At 34.9% G+C, this 23,496-nt stretch overlaps 1 protein-coding gene across 1 annotated transcript in view; it reads left to right on the forward strand.

Annotated features, from left to right (window-relative positions):
* The window catches only part of LOC117326310 (proteasome adapter and scaffold protein ECM29-like), a 45,412-nt gene that overhangs the window by 14,014 nt on the left and 7,902 nt on the right, over positions 1–23,496 (forward strand). The window contains exons 15-38 of the mRNA XM_033882999.1: positions 1,703–1,838; positions 2,897–2,977; positions 3,556–3,736; positions 4,669–4,760; positions 5,024–5,158; positions 5,553–5,697; positions 6,290–6,486; positions 7,154–7,255; positions 7,628–7,741; positions 9,031–9,123; positions 9,513–9,627; positions 10,094–10,208; positions 11,174–11,242; positions 12,627–12,744; positions 14,839–15,009; positions 15,695–15,774; positions 16,237–16,342; positions 17,041–17,088; positions 17,605–17,726; positions 18,707–18,869; positions 19,499–19,558; positions 20,257–20,346; positions 22,047–22,113; positions 22,443–22,534. Coding sequence (XP_033738890.1) covers positions 1,703–1,838; positions 2,897–2,977; positions 3,556–3,736; positions 4,669–4,760; positions 5,024–5,158; positions 5,553–5,697; positions 6,290–6,486; positions 7,154–7,255; positions 7,628–7,741; positions 9,031–9,123; positions 9,513–9,627; positions 10,094–10,208; positions 11,174–11,242; positions 12,627–12,744; positions 14,839–15,009; positions 15,695–15,774; positions 16,237–16,342; positions 17,041–17,088; positions 17,605–17,726; positions 18,707–18,869; positions 19,499–19,558; positions 20,257–20,346; positions 22,047–22,113; positions 22,443–22,534 — 2,692 coding nt within the window. The remainder of the gene's footprint in view (positions 1–1,702; positions 1,839–2,896; positions 2,978–3,555; positions 3,737–4,668; positions 4,761–5,023; positions 5,159–5,552; positions 5,698–6,289; positions 6,487–7,153; positions 7,256–7,627; positions 7,742–9,030; positions 9,124–9,512; positions 9,628–10,093; positions 10,209–11,173; positions 11,243–12,626; positions 12,745–14,838; positions 15,010–15,694; positions 15,775–16,236; positions 16,343–17,040; positions 17,089–17,604; positions 17,727–18,706; positions 18,870–19,498; positions 19,559–20,256; positions 20,347–22,046; positions 22,114–22,442; positions 22,535–23,496) is intronic.

The following is a 23,496-nucleotide window of genomic DNA, read 5'->3' on the forward strand; positions in this document are numbered from 1 at the left end:
ATATTGGGCCTGTAGCATGCTGGAGTGAAGGGCTACAAAGTTTGTTCAAATAAATGACCTTGACCTTCATTCAAGGTCACAGGGGTCAAATAGGCCATAATCTTCAAACAACTTCTTCTCAATAACCAAGAGACCCAGGGACTTGATATTGGGCCTGTAGCATGCTGGGGTGAAGGGCTACAAAGTTTGTTCAAATAAATGACCTTGACCTACATTCAAGGTCACATGGGTCAAATAGGCTATAATCTTCAAACGACTTCTTCTCAATAACCAAGAGGCCCAGGGACTTGATATTGGGCCTGTAGCATGCTGGAGTGAAGGGCTACAAAGTTTGTTCAAATAAATGACCTTGACCTTCATTCAAGGTCACAGGGGTCAAATAGGCCATAATCTTCAAACAACTTCTTCTCAATAACCAAGAGACCCAGGGACTTGATATTGGGCCTGTAGCATGCTGGGGTGAAGGGCTACAAAGTTTGTTCAAATAAATGACCTTGACCTACATTCAAGGTCACATGGGTCAAATAGGCTATAATCTTCAAACGACTTCTTCTCAATAACCAAGAGGCCCAGGGACTTGATATTGGGCCTGTAGCATGCTGGAGTGAAGGGCTACAAAGTTTGTTCAAATAAATGACCTTGACCTTCATTCAAGGTCACATGGGTCAAATAGGCTATAATCTTCAAACAACTTCTTCTCAATAACCAAGAGGCCCAGGGACTTGATATTGGGCCTGTAGCATGCTGGGGTGAAGGGCTACAAATTTTGTTCAAATAAATGACCTTGACCTACATTCAAGGTCACATGGGTCAAATAGGCTATAATCTTCAAACGACTTCTTCTCAATAACCAAGAGGCCCGGGGACTTGATATTGGGCCTGTAGCATGCTGGAGTGAAGGGCTACAAAGTTTGTTCAAATAAATGTCCTTGACCTTCATTTAAGGTCACATGGGTCAAATAGGCTATAATCTTCAAATGACTTCTTCTCAATAACCAAGAGGCCCAGGGACTTGATATTGGGCCTGTAATATGCTGGGGTGAAGGGCTACCAATTTTGTTCAAATAAATGACCTTGACCTTCATTCAAGGTCACAGGGGTGAAATTTGCGATAGCCAAGAGCCTCCAAGACCTGATATTAGGCCAATAGAATGCTGGAATGAAGGACTAGAACATTGTATCTTTAGAAATGACCTCATCAACTTCAAAGTTGCTGTAGAGACAGGTGAGCGATACAGGCCCATTGGGCCTCTTGTTCTTTTAATCCAATCATGCCTCACTATGTAAATTTTAGTTTTAAAAATATAAGTCATGTATTTCGTAAGTCGTTATTAAAGTGAAAGCATGATTTGTTCCACTGCGATGGTCTTCAGTTCGGATTGTAGAGTAATTGGATTGGCAACTTGTGTTGTCCAAAATCTAGGAAAATATGCTGCACTCAGCCTGAATCACTATCTAAAAATAAGTCCGTGTCAAAAATAAGTCTGTTTCAAAAAATAAGCCATGAAATTCCTATTTGACAGAATGTAAGCTGCAGCTTGTTGTCAGGATATCAGAATATGACATCACAACTTATGCTATTTGCATTCAAATATTTGCTCTCAATATTATTCATTCTTTCATCATTCATTTTACTTCAATTAATTTTCTGAATTTTGAGTCTGTAACAAGCAGTTGACTTTCTTTGTGTTACAAACTTCAGTAAAGAGGATGTACGCACAGAAGCGATGAAAGCATTGAAATCCAAACCAAATACAGAGAATGTGAAGTCCCCAGTTAAACAGGAACTACCAAAGATGCCAAAGTTTACTAGTGCCATGATGTACATCAAACAAAAGGTATATAATTTAAACTCAAACCATTTGTTATTCTGTGTTTAAATGTCCTTTCCATTGCAGTGAAATATCATTCAGTCTCTGAAATTTTCAAATATGAAATGATATTGAGCTTGATGATTTAGGTCTCTTGGATATGTCTAATTCTAGAGATTCAGACAAGGAGAGATTTTCAAATATTGTAAACATGATTATTTTCACGGGGGGTTAATGTTGCGATTTCAATATGTAAACTATACTCGCAGGGGGGGGAGGGGGGGGGGTCATTTTCGCGATCGATCCACTTTCGCTTGTAGTTCAAGATTACGCAAATTGATATGAAAATGATACATGTAGGGGAAATTTCCGCAAAGAAAAGGAGTCTGTGTAATTAGCATAAATTTCCCCCTCATGTAAATTTAAACGTTTACAGTAGATGTATTAGATAAAATTGAGCTTGACAATTTTGGTCTATAGGATATATGTCTAATTCTAGAGCTTCAGACTAGGGGAGATAATCTAGTAGAAAAGTTTAGGGATGGTGGCCAGTCTATATAATATATACCCAAAGAACCCAGCAAAGAGTGAAAGCTGCCATTAAGACGATTGTCAATCTTTGTTATTTTAATCTAAAACATATTATATTATAATCAATGATATTATCAAATGTATTTGCTGTGAGTCTCAAAGATTTTGAGTCCTCCTTATTTTTGGCTCTTGATATAGATATTAATCTTCATTTTAAAGACAAAAATATTTAATTTGGTTTTTCTGAAACTAAAAGTTTAAATAGATCATAGTACTGTTAGTCCCAGATGTTCTTTTAATTACAAATTTGATCTATAAAATAAAACCACAAATTATAGATAGGAGAGGTTGTTATCATAAATAAAACAGAAATTTCTTGTCTGTTTCATAAGCTTTGTATCAAATCATCTAAATTTTCCATCAACAAAGACAAATTTTTTTCTGAAGTGTGATATCTTAGATCTTTTATTTGGTTAGCTGTATAAATCATAACTGAGCTTAATTTCAATTGTTGGTTTGAATTTAAAGCTGGACATTTTGACTTGTTGTTATAGGCTGACCAACGAGTTAAAACTCAGCACAAGGTGACGGCAGGGAACCATGTGATGGCCTTCAACTCCATCGCTTATGAACAGGTACCTGTACTGTCATACTTTTCAGCCTTATTATGAGTAGCGTATTTGGATCCCATTTGTGGTCATAAGGATTGGTCCCTCTGACACGTCCCTCTGACACATCGTGTCAGGCCCCACCCTCATAAAATGGGAAGTTTTTCAACTTTTAAAGAAAAATATCTGAATATCAAAATCATGGCAATGTTCATATCAAAGACGAAAAGGTATCTTTTTATGACATCTTCATGATTTTCTCACAAATTTTTCTTTGATGTAATAATTGATCTTTTCTGGGAGTTTTCATTCCCAAATATGTAATTTATATTAATGTGTCGGAAGGAAAAGACAAAATTAATATTGATGTCAAAATCACTTCTGGACTTGAAACAGTTATTGTAGTAAAAAGTTTTAACATTTTAAGAATATGGATGAAATTTTTTTTAAAGTGAGATAAGAATTTCATGTTTTTTTAGTTTTTGAGTTAAGTGTTCTGCCGTGATTTCTTTCATAATGAAATTTAAGTCCTGTCTTCTGTTTATATTTGATTCATTCTTATACTGCATGTTTTAACTTTTAAATGTCTTGATTTCTGTCCCCAGATGGTACTGTACCTGAGGTCATGCCTGGCCCGTGAGGCAGGTGTTATCCCTAACACCGACTCGTTGAGTGGCATGCAGGAACAAGCTCCGGCTGTATCCAAATACCTGTTGGGAATGCTGGACTCGGACTCCCTACAGATATACCTCGACTTTATCAAACACCTTCTTACTGTTGTTGGAGGTGAAGCTACTTACTGATGTATAGCAGAATTGGGGCCGCGGTGGCCGAGTGGTTAAGGTGTCCCGACTTTATCACTAGCCCTCCACCTCTGGGTTGCGAGTTTGAAACCTACGTGGGGCAGTTGCCAGATACTGACTGTAGGCCGGTGGTTTTTCTCCGGGTACTCTGACTTTCCTCCACCTCACTTTCCTCCACCTCCAAAACCTGGCTTATCCTTAAATGACCTTGGCTGTTAATAGGACGTTAAACAAAACAAACTAAACCAAACTCTAGGGATGTGTTGTTGAGCTGTTTGTGTATCAGTGAATCTGTCCATAGCATAAAGTTTGTGTACAAATTATGTCATGAACCTTAAGCTTTCAACAGATTGTGGTGGGTATTGGTCTAGTTTTAAGGGTCAAGGGTCATACTTGACCACAATCTAAATAAAAAGTTTGTTGAGATAGATACTTGAAGTAGTACAAATGTCTTGACAGCTTTAGTCACTGTCCAAAAAAACAGTTTCATAAAATTAAGGTAGAATTTGTGACCTTACTCTCTGTAGAAAGATAAGTATTTTAGACTGTTTTCCACTAAAATTGTTCGAAAATTTTAACAAGGTGGTCAAGTCAAAAATGTTCCCCTGCATGGAACATCTAAACACTCCCCAAGCATTCGTATGATTATGATGAAGCATCTGTCTGATCGTGATCACTGATGTCTGCTACTTGATGGGTTTGAGGACATACAAATGTACCATAAGGTTTTCTGGATCTGAATTTTAAATGGTTTTTATCTGATTACTTTGACAAAACAGTAACTGTTGTTTCATGTCTTTAATACCAGTCAACAGTCAGTCACAGTTTGTTGGGTTTGTCCCACCACGGAGAGAAAGAGATTTGAGTGTTAACTTATAAAGCAAGAAGCAACTGTATAATAATTTGACATTTCAGGAACTTCCAGTATGTACTGTCTGTTAGAACTGGTTTCCATGGCTCCAACAAAACTATCCTCACAGTTCATGAAGAACTTGGACTGGATAAAGGTCAGTCCTTAATATGTTAATGACTTCGTACAGAACTGGAATTGATCACGCAAAAAAAAAATCATCAGTTTTGAAATACTGTTAATGTTGAATAGCTGAAATACATAAAAACAAAAAATGATCTTTTCACTGAGATATTAAAATTTAAAAAGTATCAAAATCTTTTTATTATAAGTCTAGTAATTACCTGCTTCATGCGTTGCCTCACATGTAAATCTAATTTGGAATGCTTTAGTAAATTATTTATTACGGTGTTTTTTCAGCGATACATTTTCTCCAGTAAGGATGATTTGAAAACCTACGCAAGCCAGCTTCATGCTACTGTCCTGTGTCATCAACCAGACAAGACCAAGATCAATGACGCCATAACGGAATTATCCGACAAAGTTTCCAGCAAAGTGAGGACATCACTAATGATTAGCATTTCTTACCTAGACGGTAGAATATTCCAAAAAAAATATTTACCAAACTGGGGGATTCAGTATTTGTCGAACTGGAGCACAAAAAATTCATTTAATTTAAACAGTACTATTAACAGTCAGCTGCATATTATCCAGAAACCATCAAGATTTAATTTCTTTATTTCGGAAGTCATCAACACATAGGTCATATACGATTTATTGAAAATGCCTTGAATGAATTTTGTTTCAACAAGAATCATTTTGGTCTTCCTTGTCTGACGGTGAAACCATACATATTGATAATGTTTATTTCTATTTCCAAACAAACAATTACTGATCATTTGTGATAATATATGTCTAGGTTTTGATTGTTTTTTTACTTGCACTGTAGAATTTTGAAGTACAGCAGGGATCTATCATAGCTCTGGGCTACCTGATAGGTCAGTATTTGAGGATGAATTCTAATGGTATGGAGACTGATAGTGAAGTGGACGCCAAGTTAATGACTGCCATGACTACAGCGGTTCACGATATAGGTTTGTAATAGACACCATCATTGTAATATTTTAAGTCAAATAGACCTATTTGCCACCATGTTAGGCCAAAGTAAAAATAAGTTAGTTTGGCAAAACCCCTCCTCAAATAGTATGCAGACAGGTAAACAAGCAAACAAACATATGCATGTGTGACCACTTAAAAGCAGTTCTGGGTCAGGTCATAGTGATGGCATAGTGATGAGAACTAGAGCAAGTTCAAAGAGCATGTGTAGCTTGTCTTTTCCCTAGGGTGAAATAAGAAAATCTCCCCCCGGTAAAACTGCCGATTTCCCTGTCAAGGGTAAGAGAATATAGGTATCCTCCCTGTCCGTCTTTTCGTCCATCAGTCCGTCCACTTAGTTTTCCATACTTTACTCAGCCATACTTCAAGGTATGTTGGTGAAAGTTGGTATGTAACTTCAGTATGAGTAGCTACAGATCAAGTTCCATTTTCAGTGTTTTTGGGTCAAGGTCAAGGTCGCTGTTACTATTTTTATCAGGGACCAGTATGGGATCTAGCAATACCCGGCATGCTTGTTGCTTATGTTCCGTATTCCAGAGAAAATGCTATATATCCTTGTTGGTTTTGTAGTGAAACTCCTGAAGCCCACAGACGAAGTTCCCGACCCTTTACTACCCTTTGTATGTCTTGCCATTGGGGAGATAGGCAGGAACTCACCACTGCTGCTGCCATCTGGTGCCGAAGGTGACAGTCAGGAGAAGCTAACCAAGCTGTCTTTGATTAAAGTACTGTTAAAAATGGTTACATCAGGAAAGGAAACCAATAAGGTATTATATGAGTAGTTTAAAGATTTTTTTTTTAGCTCACCTTGTCCAAATAATGGATGAGCTTATTTATTTGTTTATTTATCTTTTTAAATAAAAAAAAAAACTGGTGAGCTTATGCCATAAATGGGATATACTGTCCATCTTAAGGATATTATCCATCATATGTTGCACATTGTCCATAAACTTTTATCAGCAGATATTGATGAAACCTTTCTTTATGACAAGTAAACAATTTTATTGTTAATTTCCACATAAACTTATCAAAGGATATCTCTTGGGGTCTCATTGACCCAATCGCCAACTCAAATATTTCATGTTTATGCCACATTCCCCAAAATCATATTTTTGTTAAGAGAATTTTCTTCATATAGCCAATTCACCAAAGGAATTTTATTCCAAAATTGAGAAAAGTTCCTTCACAAACCAGTGAAAAAAAACCCATGTATCATAACGTCAAGATCTATGCATTATGAGTTTTTTGTGGTCATCCGTCAAGATTAGTGTCAAAGGTCATATATTGATTACTAAAATTGAAACTTCTATATACTAGGTACATTTTTTATTATGTATTAATTAGTGATATGATTTTAACACTAAGGGTAACTTTATGATAGCATGTGTATAGCAGCTGTTTGTATTTGTCATACTGACATACATATTTTTTCAGACAAAAGAAAAGACAGCCTTGTGTCTTGGCTACATCTGTGTGGGTGAGGAAGAATTCCCATATCGAAAGAAAGTAATTGAGGAGATGATGGAGGCAGCAAAGGTCAGAAACAAAATTAAACAAAATTAAAATTATTTGTCAATTTGAAACTTCTTTCATTAAATGTTAATAAAATTTACTAAACTTTTATCTTGAAATATTAGAATTAAATTTTCTGAAATTATCTGGTATTAATATGCTTTTAAATGTATCAAGCCTCTCGGGAATATCAAGATAATTAAACCCGCTATTAGAAAATTTCAAAGAAGAAATTTGACCTTGTACATTGTATCTGACTGTTGAAAGCTACAGTGAAAAATTATTCAGATTTATATTAATTATTTATCAAAAAAAGAATTTCAAAGTAGGTGTTTATTTATGAAATGTTTGTTGATAAAAGTTTAATATGAGAATAAGCTATTTCGATCCCTACAGGCCAAACAGATTGAGTTAAATATGACGATGGGGGACGCCTTGGTGTATAGTGCACAGGGCATCACGTCAGTAGCAGCTAGAGATGTGTGGACAGAAACTGAGGAAGAATTCAATGTAAGTCGTGCCTAAGTTATCTCCCCTATTTGTATGTAGAAAAATTGGGTGTAATTTAATACCCCGGAAAATAATTCTAGGAGATGGACATATCTTAATTCATAAATAACCTTGTCTAATTTAGACAAATTATTTCGGGGACGTGTAAATGATGTAAGTGTAACCGAGCGCATGATTAAATTGAATTTAAATCACTACCTCCGCTAGGGATCGAACCTGGGACCTCTGGCTTACTAGTCTTACGCTCAACCGATCGAGCTAAAGAGAAGATCTCTCTAGCGGAGCAGTATATTGCGGCTTGTATTTACCAGGGTTACATATTAAGTAATTTGAAATCAGTCAGATATTGTAAATTTACCACTCCTAATGAAAGTGTACATAATGGATAATAATAAGAAAACATGTCAATTTCCACTATTGTTAATTTTATTTTTGGAGATAGCTGAAGTTTTATATAAACTTTACTTGAAATAACCATATAAGGGTATATTGCCATGACGACACACCATAACCAAGTTTAATTCACTTAGTAATTAATATGTAAAAGTATTAAGTGATACGAATTGTTTCTTTTGTAACTTGATGTAAACAAAAGCAGTTTTAACATGTATCACATAACTGGCTTGTAAATCAGTATGTTGAGATTCGAGATCATAAACACTGGCAACTGGCAAGGGTATCTCCAAGTTTGGAGAATTTGACCAAATGGCCTGTGCACAAATTAGGATATTATATTAAATAAATTATTCATTTCTACCAATGATTTAGGGGCTACTAGGAAACTTCTATTTTCTAAGAATTCATAAGTATTCAAAAGCTGTTCATGCATTCAAATAAAAGTTAGATCTACATGTATATGACAAATGTGCTAACGCAAGCTAGTTATTATTGGTTAGATGCCTAGTGATGTCATGTTATCTTTGATTGAAAATATTGGGAGAACATTGTTTTGGTAAATATATAATATATGTCAAGTAGTAATAAGGACAGTACAGACAAGTCAATTTACTTGTCTGTACTGTCGTTATTACTACTTGACATATATCTATTTCTAGTAATACGCATCCAACATTTGTTTGTTAGGATCCAGTACCTATATTGGTTTATACCGTCGTTATTACTTACTAGACCCTATATATGTATATATATATATATATATTGATATGGATAGTTCAATAAGGAGTACCAATCTACAATTCTATGGAAAGATTTTGTAATATAACTAAAAGAAAAACAAATTTAACAAACCCTGTAACAGGATAACATATCTACCCTCAATTCTTCCTCAGAGCCGGACGAGTAAGAGTGTTAACGAAGTGGCATGGTATATGGATCTACTTCTCAACAAGTACATTGTCAACGTCAACCCACATCTTCGACAGGCAAGTTTTAATTTTATCGTTTCAGTTCTGATTTCTGAAATTTCTTTAAATTGAGGGCATTTTTACCTGCAGAAATCTTTCTAGAGGGAATAATTCCAATTCTGAGTAATTGCAAGTTTTAAAACAATTTTTGATATTTTTTGAAAGAAATAGGTCCCTCCTTGACTATTACAGGGGTACTTTTGTTGAATATTGGTTCTGACAAATTAAGTAACTTCAAGAAATTGCAACAATTTAATTTTCCATAGCTTAGACTTTAAATACTAACAAGTCAAAATCCAAGGGACATTTTAGTGGGAAGTGTAGAGTGTAGATAAAGTACTGGTAACCGAAATGTCTCGAGAGAGTTTTGAAATATTTTGTAAACATCAGGTTTGTGTATCTTTCAGGCTGCCTGTATATGGCTTTTGGCATTAGTGAAGAGCTGCAACACTCATGAAGTCCTTCAGTCAAGTCTTCTCCAGATTCAGAGAGCCTTTATGAAGATGCTGTCAGAAAATGATGGTATGTGTTACATCTGTATGTTAGCTGCAAATAAGCTCATAATCAGTGAGTGAAGATCTGACACATTTGGTTTGATCCTTAGCTTGGGTGATTGGTGTTTCTCAGGAAAACTGAAATCGTGGATTGTACGTGTTGTGTGGCTGTGGTTGCCATTGGGAAAGCATTTTACCCTCGAGCTAATTACTATTAAAAAAGCTTGTTTTGTTCCTTCTGTATATATGTTGTTACATGAGGTAGCCACCAGCTACTACTAGGAGAACCTCCCCAAAATAACCCTGGCTGCCCACAGGGCAGTAGATAAAAAGAATTCCCAAATATGTAATGTTTTTCTCAGAATCATTGAAATTGAAAGTAATTAATAATATGTTTGATAACAATATTTAGTTTCAAATTCTGCATAATGTAGAGAAATAGCATTAGTGTTTACTTTCATGATTCAACTTGATAAAACAACATTTATTCACAGATATAACTCAGGACATTGCGTCCAAAGGTTTGGGTATGGTTTATGAGGTGTGTTCCGCCAAACAGAAGGACGAGCTTGTAGCTGAGTTGGTAGATACGCTGATGACTGGGAAAAGGTAAGTCACTTATTTTTTGTTACACCATTTTCATCCCAAAAATTTTAAAAATAGCTTTATCAAATTCAGTACCAAGTCATTAAGTACCGTAGTTCGATCAGAATGACCTGTTGTGTTGAACTTGGCATATTGATTGCAGATGAGTTGATAATATTAGTAATAGATGCACTTCATACTTGTATATGCAACAGTTTAAAATGATGTACAAGACTTGTACTGTTCTCATTAACAAATCAGTCGTGTGGGATAAGTTGTTAGTTACTGAAGTAATGGATAATGGGCAGGTCTTAGTGTGAAGGGTTCAAATCTCAAGATATCTTTTTTTTGGACCTGTATATATTGGCACATTGAGCGTATGACACAGCAACCAGGCTCAGTAAGCTTATGTATAATTATATTGTATATTTTTGTAAGACCTTTCATGCTCCGCAGTTCATCGACACAAATTACTTGACGTTGAATTGTGAATGATTTGAATATTCAATGTTGCAATTTAAACAGACCATTTTACTACTTACATGATTGTGGCCAAGTTGCTCCACAACATGTACAAGTGTGCTATGTACTCGATGCACTGAAACACCAATTACCAGGTTGACAAACCTTTGCACCAATAGGATCGCCTACATTGAATATTCCATGAAAAAGTCAACACAACAGGTCATTCTTGTTTGAATTTACAAGCTTATATATTCCTCCTTCTGGCTGGTACGCTTTTGACATTGTGCAGTATCCATCATCCGTTGTCTGTTTACTTTTTCTATAAATTGCTAGAAGTCCCAACCGCTTAGTGGACATTGGCCTAATTTGGTCAGAAGCATTTTTGGGGGAGAGGATATAATATTATCAATTTTGAGTTAACTGTGAGAATGTATTTTGTCATGATTGCTGAAGTTTCCAGATATACGATACAGACCGTTTGTTTTTTTCATTTTGTGGTTATGTAATATGCTTACTTTTTTCAGAGCAAAGCAGGAAGTAACTGGTGAAAGCAAGATCTTTGAGCAGGGATCTATTGGAAAAACTCCAGACGGGTAAGTATTTATACCCCTCACTTACTGGGTGGGTGGGGCGGGGGATACATAATATAATATAATATGATATAACAGGGATATATTGGTAAAACTCCAGACGGGTAAGTATTTCTACCCCTCACTAACTAGGCGGGTGGGGCGGGGGATACATAATATAATATGAGACATGACATGACACGACACGACACGATACGACACGACGGGGATCTATTGGTAAAACTCCAGACAGGTAAGTATTTATACCCCTCACTTACAGTGAGCCCCTCAATAGATTTCGTACATATTCATACCATAGTACATGTATTGAAGTTCTGAAGTTTTTGAAGTAAGGTTTCATATTTAGTCCACCATCGTGAGCTGAGATATGTCTTTCTCAATATTCAGAATTATGAAGGTCCCCTTGAATTGGTCCCTAGTGCATAGTGAATACTGAGAAAAATGGCCGACAGACAGCCATTTTGAATTTTGACAGGTTGAAGTTTGTTATCACTGTTTCTCAGAACTTCTTTATGGATCTTTCATGGATTTTATATGGTGGTTCACCTTGGTGCTTAGTTGTGCATGTTGAATTTGGAGACTAATTGGGGGGGAAATGGATTGAAGTTTGTAATCTATTTCTTCAGATTGAAGTATGTGTCTGAAATGACATTTCTCAAACTTGATCACGAGTAGGCTCCCCTTTGTCCCTTGGCCAATAGGTAGCCATCTGTGATTTTGACAGTTGAAATTTGCTATTGCTATTTCTTGTTCACAGTATAAGTTCTTCTGAGACTTCTATAAGATTTCATTTGAAGGTCTCCTTTGTTGTCAAATTATTAAAAGGAAAAGGGGAAAGAAGAGAAAAGTAGAGAAATGATCAGTGATGCAGATTACCAATAATAATAATTAAATGGTGGGCACCGACATCCTTCTGGGATCTCTTGTTCTTAGCTAGTACTTATTATGTGTTGAAAAAAAATGGAACAAACATCTTGGAATTTAATGAGAAATCATTAAAAAATCATCAAAGTCATCAGATGAAAGTCTTGGCCAAAAAATCTAAGATGGCAATGTGGGTTCTGCTTATACTGATAAAGAGGATATCAGTCCGACATGCAGTGTTCTATAAAGGCAACATTAACCAAACATACACAGCTGATGATTCTAAGATAACTCAATATATTGCACAAGATATGTTACATTGACTGAGTCTGATCTACCTTTCATGGTTGATTGATTCAGTGTTTTGAACCGATACTATAACCTTGTTTTTTGAAGTTTTGGGATAGAGGTTATAAAGTTAGCTACTGTGTTATTACTTTATGTTTACAGAATTTCATTAGACGGCTTATTACTAGGTGAGGAGAGGTATGATAACCATTTTCTCTTTCCTTTTTGGTTGCAGTGGAAGTTTATCAACGTATAAAGAGCTATGTTCAATGGCCAACGATCTCAACCAGCCTGACCTTATCTATAAGTTCATGCACTTAGCCAATCACAATGCTATGTGGAACTCCAAAAAGGTTTGTTGTTAGGGTAAACATGCTCTTAGCCAATCACAATGCTATGTGGAACTTCAAAAAGGTTTATTGTTAGGGTAAACATATTCTTAGCCAATCACAATGCCATGTGGAACTCCAAAAAGGTTTATTGTTAGGGTAAAAATGCCCTTAGCCAATCACAATGCTATGTGGAACTCCAAAAAGGTTTGTTGTTAGGGTAAACATATTCTTAGCCAATCACAATGCTATGTGGAACTCCAAAAAGGTTTATTGTTAGGGTAAACATGCTCTTAGCCAATCACAATGCTATGTGGAACTCCAAAAGGTGTGTTGTTAGAGTAAACATGTATTTAGCCAATCACAATGCTATGTGGAACTCCAAAAAGGTTTGTTGAGATGAGTCTCAAATAACTTCTAAATAGCCTTCTATCCATTGTATGTGTCTGCCCTCTGTTGTCCATCGTGTGTCCAAACAGTTTAAACAATTTACAGTTTTGATTTCTTCTCAGAAAAACTTGAAACAATTTCAGTGACATTTTGCAGGAACTTCCCATGGCCAAAGGTCAACCAAAACTGTAGGGTTCCCAGCCCCCAGAGGACTGAGGGGTGGGGCAAAAGGGTTCAAATTGGCTGAAATTTCAAAAATCTTCTCAAGACCCAAATAAGGTAGAACCAAATTATCTTCCTAGATGGAAAGGTCTTGTGGTGCTTTACCAAAATTGGAATTTCAAGCCCCTTGGGTTTCTCATTTGCCCGGGGGAGGGGATAACATTTGCTTTAGTATATTGTGGGAAATCACATATTTGTCAATTGTTGGATTTCTATTGGAATTCATTTGAACCTGGTTTGAATAATAAAGCAGGTTGGGATGACAGTTTGATGATATGCAAATGTTGGTCCTGACTGACCCCCAGGGGCTGATGAGCGAGGCCAAAAAGGGTCAAATTCACTGAAATATTTCAGAACTCAGGTGACCCCTAAAGCCAATGTGCCTCTTGTTATAATAAGATTCACAATAACCTGTTAAACTCCATATTTTCAAGGAATATTCTTTATATATCAGAAATAAATCCTTAATAACAATATGTCTTTAATAATATAATATTATACCAATATTTACTAAAACTTAAAAACAAACAATAAGTACATTACAAAATGGTCAGAAGAACTGAACTTGGTAGAAGGTACAGTATGGTGGAAAAAAATAAACATAATCCCTTTTAAATCCACTATAGACTGTAAATTAAGATGGTTTCAATATAGAATAATACACAGGATTATAAGTACAAACAAATATCTACATATGATAAACCTAAAGGACTCTCCATTATGTACTTTTTGTAACCGTCATACAGAAACTATAGTCCACATTTTTTAGGAATGCAGACTAGTAGCAATCTTCTGGGAAGATTTCAAAGTATGGCTATATGATAATACTTTAACTAATTTACAATTACATGTTACTGATGTAATCTTGGGAAAGTTACATAAAGATCAAGAAGTCAAATATCTCAATACGTTAGTATTAATAGCAAAATTCCATATTTATAAACAAAAAATTAAAAATTGTCTCCCCTGTATTAATGGATTCATAAAACGTTAGTATTAATAGCAAAATTCCATATTTATAAACAAAAAATTAAAAATGGTCTCCCCTGTATTAATGGATTCATAAAAGAACTAGATTTGTATCTAAAAACAGAGGAGGTAATTTACAAAAACAACATGGATTATGATAGTTTTGTGAAAAAATGGTCTATATAAGTGAATAATTTTTCAGATCTTCTTTACACACATCATAACATGTACATGTACTTAAAAGTAAGTCAAAAGTTTTTCTTTTTTTTTTTATACCTTTAAACACAATATATTAAAATGAGAGAAAGCGTGAGTGGAAGGTTGTTTGTTTGTTTGTCTCTGTATTCCAAAAAAAACCAATCCTTTTTTTTTTCTATTCATCAATTAATACGTATTGTACATCTTACTGCTGTAATGATATGTCTGTATTATTATACCATGTAATATATGTACCTGTATGTATACTATATGTAAAAGGATGAATAAAAAAGATTTCAAAACTGAAAAAAATACCAATATTTACTGTTATATTTTTAGGGAGCAGCTTTTGGATTCAGCACCATAGCGGCCCAGGCAGGGGAACAGTTGGCACCATACCTACACAAGCTTGTTCCCAGACTGTATAGATACCAGTTTGATCCTAACCCTAAGATCCAGCTGGCGATGAGCAGTATCTGGCAGGCAGTTGTACAGGACAACAATAACACTGTGAGTCATGATACAACCCATATGTTTCAGTTTCAAAATATCTATATTTCTTCAGAAATCAAAATTTTAAAACATCATGATTACTATCTTCACTAACAAATGGTCGTTTTGAATTTTGATACTTGCAACTTAGGTTTTAGTTTGGGATTTGAATCGTGATGTCACAGATGATGTCACAGTTAACAAGAAATATCTTTGGAAAAGATAAACGGCATAGTTTTAATGTTTGTGGTTATAACGTAAAACTACTAGTGAAATAAACTGGATAGCAAAATTATATCGGTTTGAATCATTTTTGGTGATAATAAGATTGCATTTGAATCCGGAATATAATTTTATTAATTTGTCATTTTAAAAGATACATCCACTTATTCAGCTTGCATTCAATCTTAATTTTGTTTCGGTTTTTAACTGCATACATGCATTTTGCATTTACCGCTACAATGACCTCAAATTGACCAGTAACGCCACCTGTCGCATCATATCCGGAGCCAAAAGAATATTATACGACTATGCCGAAAAAACAATTGTAACCTGACAACAACGTAATTTATGATGGACAACTGGAGGCAATGTAACGAGGTTTTACTGACACTGCATAAACATTATTTTTATGCAAACAACAGTTACGAACAGTGAATATGTGTATTATGGATTGTGACAGGGCCATTTTATATTGATTTAGGTCGACAAATACATGAAACAAATTGCAACAGATTTGATAAAGAATCTCACGAATAATCAGTGGAGAATAAGAGAATCGAGGTGAGTAAACTGACTGGCATCTATAATGGTCAATTAGGACTGACCAACCATAGTATTTCTTGAAACAAAACATGTGGTTATATGTCCAGAGCAAATAAAATTCTGCTGATCCTTATTTTATGTATTTCAGGAAAAATAATTATAATGTATTTTAGGCATAAGTTTGAATTACTCTTCATTACACTAGGGAGGATTGATTAAGAAAGAAAATGTTCTAAAAAGTTTGTTTTGAAAATAAATAATAAAGTGAAGGTTTGTTAAAAGGTTGATATGTTTTCACTGCAGTTCATTATATCTATATGATAGTATTGTCAACTGTTGAAAGGGCTATGTAAAAATGCCATGGAAATCTCATAAACCTGGCCTTCCTGATATACTGTAACAGCATAATGTTTATGGTACAATGTACTAAGATGTCTCAGTAGGACAAGATAACAAGGTGTTTCTGTTTTGTTTATCCAGCTGTCTGGCCGTCAATGACCTTTTAAGAGGACGACCTTTAGACGATATTGTGGACCTCCTGCCGGAATTGTGGGAGTCTTGCCTCCGAGTCAGAGATGACATCAAGGTATATAAAGTTAATATTTTACACTCTAGTATTAGTGTTAATCTTGATTGTATCCACAGTAGTATAGATGTATTCTAGATCACGAGACAATAACAGTTAATGTGAGGTCATTGTGGTGCTTTGTTGATCTGTGTTATGTCAATGCTTTGTACCTCAGATAACACACATTATTAGCTTTGTATCAATCATTTAAAGGATAATGATTTTCAGTAAATGGATATACAAATAAAAAAAACTTTCATGATTAAAAAAAAAAATGACACAAAGGATATTTTAAAATAATCTTGAAAATGTATGTACTACATGTACAATAGAATATAATTGTCAATGTAGCAGAACTGGACTGAATGCTTGTAGCAACAGATAGCTCAAAGGGTTAGAGTTTTGGAGGTTCTGGGTTGGAGTCCCAGTCTAGTCATGACATTTTTCCTCTCATGTTGCATTTGGCCCCCAACCAAATACTCACAGGGGTGGGTCTCATGTGTTCCTTTGGGGTTGAAAACTTTGTTGAAGGAGCTAGGGAGGAATGAAATAGAACATGACAGGGCTGTACAACCTGGTAATTTAAGGGAGCATTCATAGAAATACAACATTACACTTTGTCTATAAGTTGATTGTGAATTTTGATTATTATTTGTTATGGTAGAGTCATTTTAATTAATTTGTGCTATTTACAGACGTGTTGTGTTTTTCTGTAGGAGTCTGTTCGCAATGCAGCTGATCTGGCCTGTCGGTGTCTTAGTCGTGTGAGTATCTGAGAATTTATTCCCACTGGCCTCGCATAAATTAGTTTCCCTTTAAAACCATTTCAGAATCAGTGTTTTAAATATTATAGTGGAAAATATCAGAAAAAGTGATATTTTTCACTCTTTATAGAATGAATAATTTTCAATATTTCACTGGTAAAAATGTAATAATGTACGTGTACTCTCAGTAATTGATTCTATTTCCTGACCTGAATAGTATTGGTAATTTTCATTCTGCAAATGAGTTCTGTGATATTTATGGATCAAGATTGTCGAATCTTTACTTCTGTTTCCTTCAGCAATTGGATTCAAATATATCTTTATTCATGAGTATATCTTGGAAAATCGATGATATGAAGTTTGCACAGGTCCCAGGAACACACTGTTTTCACAAACTCATTTACCTACAGGAACAAGAAATGCTCAGGATATCTTCGAAATAACAAGGTTCAACGGTGACTTAAATAATCATCATTCGAGAAATTGATTTCAGTATTATGTAATTTAACTTTCCAGGCATCTATTAAGATTTGTGATGTCAACTATGGCAAGATTGGGGAGGAGGCAACTAAGGCTGTACTTCCTTGTCTACTGAAAAACAGCATTCAGAGTTCCGTGTCGGATGTCAGGACTATTGGGTAAGGTATTCTGATGGGAAGTTAATAGTATAAAAACAGCATTCAGAGTCCCGTGTCAGATGTCAGGACGATAGGGTAAGGTATTCTGATAGGAAGTTAATAGTATAAAAACAGCATTCAGAGTTCTGTGTCGAATGTCAGGACGATAGGGTAAGTTATTCTGATAGGAAGTTAATAGTATAAAAACAGCATTTAGAGTTCTGTGTCCGATGTCAGGACGATTGGGTAAGTTATTCTGATAGGAAGTTAATAATATAAAAACAGCATTGAGAGTTCTGTGTCGGATGTCAGGAAGATAGGGTATGTTAATCTGATAGGAAGCTTATAGCATGAAAAAAAAGAATTAGATTCCATTTTATGACCCTGGATTAGATATTGATCCGGAAAATAAATTAAAGCAGTTACTCTCATGTTGTTTTGCTGTCCTGAATTTTTAAGGCAAATCTTGAAAATAAACTTCCTAAGAAATGAATCACTGAATTTTGTCTGCCATATATAACAATACAAAAATGTAAACATGTCTAGATATGTTCCCTGATTATACTTACTCGTAATATGTTGATTTCCATCTACCATCTATCGCAGGATTTAATTTTAACTCACCGATGTTGATGTCATACCGTTAGCCTGATATTACTATATAATTGATTTTGACTGAACTGGTGACAGTTATCTTCATATTAATGGATTTTGACCAAATTTGAGTGAAAAGGAGTCAATGTTGTATATAATAGGATCTGGGTACTCAAAAATCAGATTTTAATCTTTTGAACCAGAAAGGAAGATCTTTTTCAATGAATTATGCTGTCCCCATGACAATGAGAGAGATACCTAAATGGGAACTATTTTCTGATCTCACTATAATAAAAAAATGTTTTACTAATGATTGCTGCGATATGCGGGTTAAAGCAATGCAGGACCTTTGGGCCTTTTGTTGAATCCTCACACTCTACCACTGTCCGACCTCTATATATATACAGGTTGTCAACCATACTGAAGATCAGTAAGAACGCAGGGTCTCTGTTGAAGCCACATATCCCTATCCTTGTCACCGCACTGTTAGAGGCTGTTAGTGGGCTGGAACCTCAAGTTCTTAATTACTACAGTCTCCGTGTGTCGGACAGCCAGGCAGCCCAGAATCAGGTGTGTATGTCTGTCATAGTGTACCTATACTCCGTATAAAGTTAAAATGATCGTATTTATTAATCTGTCATCATCAGATGCTGTGCTTTTCAAATCACTTTTCGTCCGTCTGTTTTCCCACAAACAATTCTTGTTACTGTTGTTTCATAAATTTGAAAACTGCAAATGGAATGTTCTTGAAACTTTATTAACATGTTAATTGATTTTTTTCATTTGAAGTTTGTTACCACCGAGTTTTCATCAACAGCCATTTTCAATTTTTTTTTTCAATTTGAAGTTAGACTTTTTACTGCTGTTTGTCAAGAATTATCAAAATGATTTTCTTGAAACTTAAGGAATGTGTTTATGATTATGGATCCTATACTAATATGCATGTTGTATTTTGAGCCTGATTGGAAATTCAAGATGGCCACCAGTGCTTGTTTTGTTACACATTGCTATAGTCTTACTCAAAAGATTGAATAACTTTCTAACTTTAAAATGATAACGCAATTTTAAACAGCAGAATTAATTCTAGAGCATGTTTTATGATTAAAACTAAAAAAGATATTTATAAGAGATGAAAGCCAAGGTATTTTTATTAAATCATTGTCTTTTTCTCTTACCCTTTATTTTTCTACATTTTTCAGCTGGATAGCGCAAGAATAGCTGCATCTAAGATGTCACCCATGATGGAAACTGTGAATTTGGTTTGTATATAGACATATTTAATGCCTACATTAGAGCACCAAAAAATGGAAATATCTTTTTACATCTAAATGTTTAACAATATTATAGAAAAAAAATTATACCTGCATACAACTTGTTGGGGGGAATAACAGTTTCACAATGATTCTGTTTGTCTGTCTGTCTGAGCTTACTTCTTGGAATTAGGAGGAAATTGGGAGATCAGGGGAGGAGTGTAAAAGGAAATTATGTTATTTAAGTACAATTATTATGGTTAACTTTATATTCACCAGAATTAATTAAGATTTCACTACATTAATTGAGAACTATTGTATTAAATCTTTATTCCTTAATATAAAAATGTTTGTCACAGCAGTATAGATTTGACTTTTTTAGGCCTACTGTTGGAAGAAAAACAGTGCTAACAATTTTCTAACACATTTTGTAAAAAGAAAATATTTCGAAAATGTTTAAGATTTTTTTTCCAATTTCAGTGATATGATCAAAAAGATATTATAAAAAGAAGTTTTACATGTATATGTACATGATATGAAAATATTCAGCTAGATTTAATTTTATTAGCAATCAAAGCTGTGAACAATTGTTTGCTGAAATCCTTCATTTCATTTTCATGATCTTGAATAACAAGTTTTAACACTCAATATGGTATGTGAGGAGTAATTTGGTATTATTTGTCAATGACTCTGTTGATATATTTCAGTGCGTCCAGTATGTAGATGAAGAAGTGCTGACAGAGTTAGTTCCCCGCATTACAGATCTCATTAAAAGTGGAATAGGCATCGGTACAAAGGTACAACTGGTTTATGATTTGTTTATATAACTTGGAACACCAATTGAAGCTTATACAGTCCAACCCGGTTATGACGAATTTCTGGGGACCCCTCAAATGTTTTCGTACTATACAGGTTTCGTATTATGTGGGGTCATATTTCCAATGTGCGATACCATGTATGCACACACATCACATGTACACTTCGTACATGTTTGTATACACGCAACTCATGTTACACATTTCTCACTAAAAATAAACAAAACCGCATGATAATTTAATTTTTTAATATAAAAAATAAAACGTTTAAAACATTGTACATTGTAAGTGTGTGGCGTTCAGTCTTTGGTTATTTACAGTTGGCCTACCAATACACAATAGGCCTACAACGGCTACATAATGTTATATCACGATCGCGCTAATCACGTTTTGCAGCTGCGAAAAAATCACTGACCAGTGTTTGTTTGAATCTTTCTGAGCTGACCTTACTTACAAATATATCCAGGTCTAAGAGATTTTTGAAAACACAATCTGGTACGTCATTTTGATTTTGAACGAATGGTTTCAACTTGTCAAGGCATTCGCGGGCCTAGCGATCTGTAATGCATGTTTCCGGGTCAGTACCATCACACGGTTTGCAGGGGATTTGATTTTCATTCATATAAAGCGAGTTTTTGTATTATCAGAATTTGTATTAGGTGGGTTGGACTATAGATGTCAATGATGAATGCAAGATTGATATATGTTCTTCACCTGATAATCATTACTTCTGAGTAAATAAATGAATATAATTTGGAATTCCTCTATATAAAACGATCATGCATAGTACTGTACACAGTAATATTTGGCTGGTTTATAGAGGGTTTGGTATAGAGAAGTGATTCATTTTGACTGGCCAGGATTCGAAGATAATATTGATCGTATGACGTTTTGTTTCTTTCAAACAGTGTTGATATTATGGAAGTTAATGATTCCTAAAATGCAGAATATATTAGAAATAAACGGATAAGTTACTTCTAAATACTGATTGCTGATATCATTTCACTGACTATTTCATAATACTGTCAACGGGACTGACCTGCATCCAGCCTGTTGTGGTTTGATGAATAAAAAAAGTCTTGCTGATTATTTTTGATGCCATGTCAATAATGGAGTAAAGTTCTTTAAAATCTAGCGGCTTCCTTGTATATAGCTACCGTCACCAACTATATGTTAAAAACGATGACTCTTGCAGGATTGGAATATTTCTTTTGTGTCCTCTTATTTGAGGACATCGGTGAAACTGGTATAAATCTGCTGCCTATCTGCCTTCTGCAAACAATTTCACAATACATGTAATTTAACATTACCTTAAAATCCCCAATTTTAATAACATTTTGCAGGAACCTTCCATAGATGAACTAAATCTGTCATCCCTGATAAAATTGTAGAGCAACTTTTTCATTGATGGACACCATATTAATCATTGATTGATCTAAGCTAAAATTTAAATCCATCAACCAACAACCATTTTGTTAACAGAGTTTGTTTTTATTGATTAACTCTTTTAAGAATTAATCCTTGAACATTTTTATCATAATGCCTAATTGTGGCATATTAGATTATTGTGTAGAACTTGTTTATAATTTACTTCCACTAAATCCTCTGCTTCCTAAACAACATTTAATTCCTAATGTTTTATCTTTACATGGTATTACGAATAAGTTCCGACTTTTTTCCAGGCTGGATGTTCGAGTTTTGTAATTTCTCTTGTCCATCAATGTCCAAAAGATCTCTCAACACACGCAGGTAATTATTTGATATATAGTATGTAGTCATTGTGTTTAATACTTGTTTAAAGTATTACTTTCTGAAAGGTTGAAATTCAGAATCCTAACTACATTATATGGACTGTGTATGAGTATCAAAAGATTCAGAATTTTTCTATTTTTTTTTTAAAATCAGTATGAGGGTTCATTCCATTTCATTACTGGTACATTTATGTATGTTTTTAGAAATTTAATGTCTCAGAAACATAATTTAAGCTGTAGTCTTTCTATATACACTGCAGTCTATCTATTTCAAGTGGAACAATAACTCCAGATTTCTGAACAGTATGAAATGATTGTTTTCATCAGGGAAATTGATGGGGGCTTTTTTGACGGGAATAAATGACCGTAACTTATCTGTGAAGAAAGCCTACGCATCAGCATTAGGATATCTAGTCAAGGTAAGAATACTTAATTGCCCAGCAATAAGCCTATGTTTGGTAATAAGCCTGCCTTGCAGTCTATGTCTTGTAATAAGTCCATGTCTAGAAATAAGCCAATTTCTGGTAATAAGTCCATGTCTGGTAATAAGTCCATGCCTGGTAATAAGCCCTTGTGTGGTAATAAGTCCATGTCTGGTAATAAGTCCATGTCTGGTAATAAGTCCATAGCTGGTAATAAGCCTGTATCTGGTAATAAGCCCATGTCTGGTGATAAGTCCATGTCTGGTGATAAATCCATATCTGGTAATAAGTCCATGTCTGGTAATAAGTCCATGTCTGGTAATAAGCCCATGTCTGGTAATAAGCCCATGTCTGGTAATAAGTCCATGTCTGGTAATAAGTCCATATCTGGTAATAAGTCCATGTCTGGTAATAAGTCCATGTCTGGTGATAAGTCCATATCTGGTAATAAGTCCATGTCTGGTAATAAGTCCATGTCTGGTAATAAGCCCATGTCTGGTAATAAGCCAATGTCTGGTAATAAGTCCATGTCTGGTAATAAGTCCATGCCTGGTAATAAGTCCATGCCTGGTAATAAGTCCATGCCTGGTAATAAGTCCATGTTTGGTAATAAGTCCATGTCTGGTAATAAGCCCATGTCTGGTAATAAGCCCATGTCTGGTAATAAGCCCATGCCTGGTAATAAGTCCATGCCTGGTAATAAGCCCTGCTAATAAGGCCATGTTTGGTAATAAGTCCATGTTTGGTAATAAGCCCTGCTAATAAGGCCATGTTTGGTAATAAGTCCATGTTTAGTAATAAACTCATGGATGGCAATAAGCCCACCCCTGTCTTCTGCAGCTCATTGAAAATGATATTTGGTCTGGATAATATGTGATAAGGCTCTGTTGTTCAGACCGAGATAACCACCTTCTTCTATGTCTAATACATGGAGACTCCACCTCAGAAGGCTGTTCACA

This window comes from Pecten maximus, chromosome 4 (assembly GCF_902652985.1).
Source record: "Pecten maximus chromosome 4, xPecMax1.1, whole genome shotgun sequence".
NCBI lineage: Eukaryota > Metazoa > Mollusca > Bivalvia > Pectinida > Pectinidae > Pecten > Pecten maximus.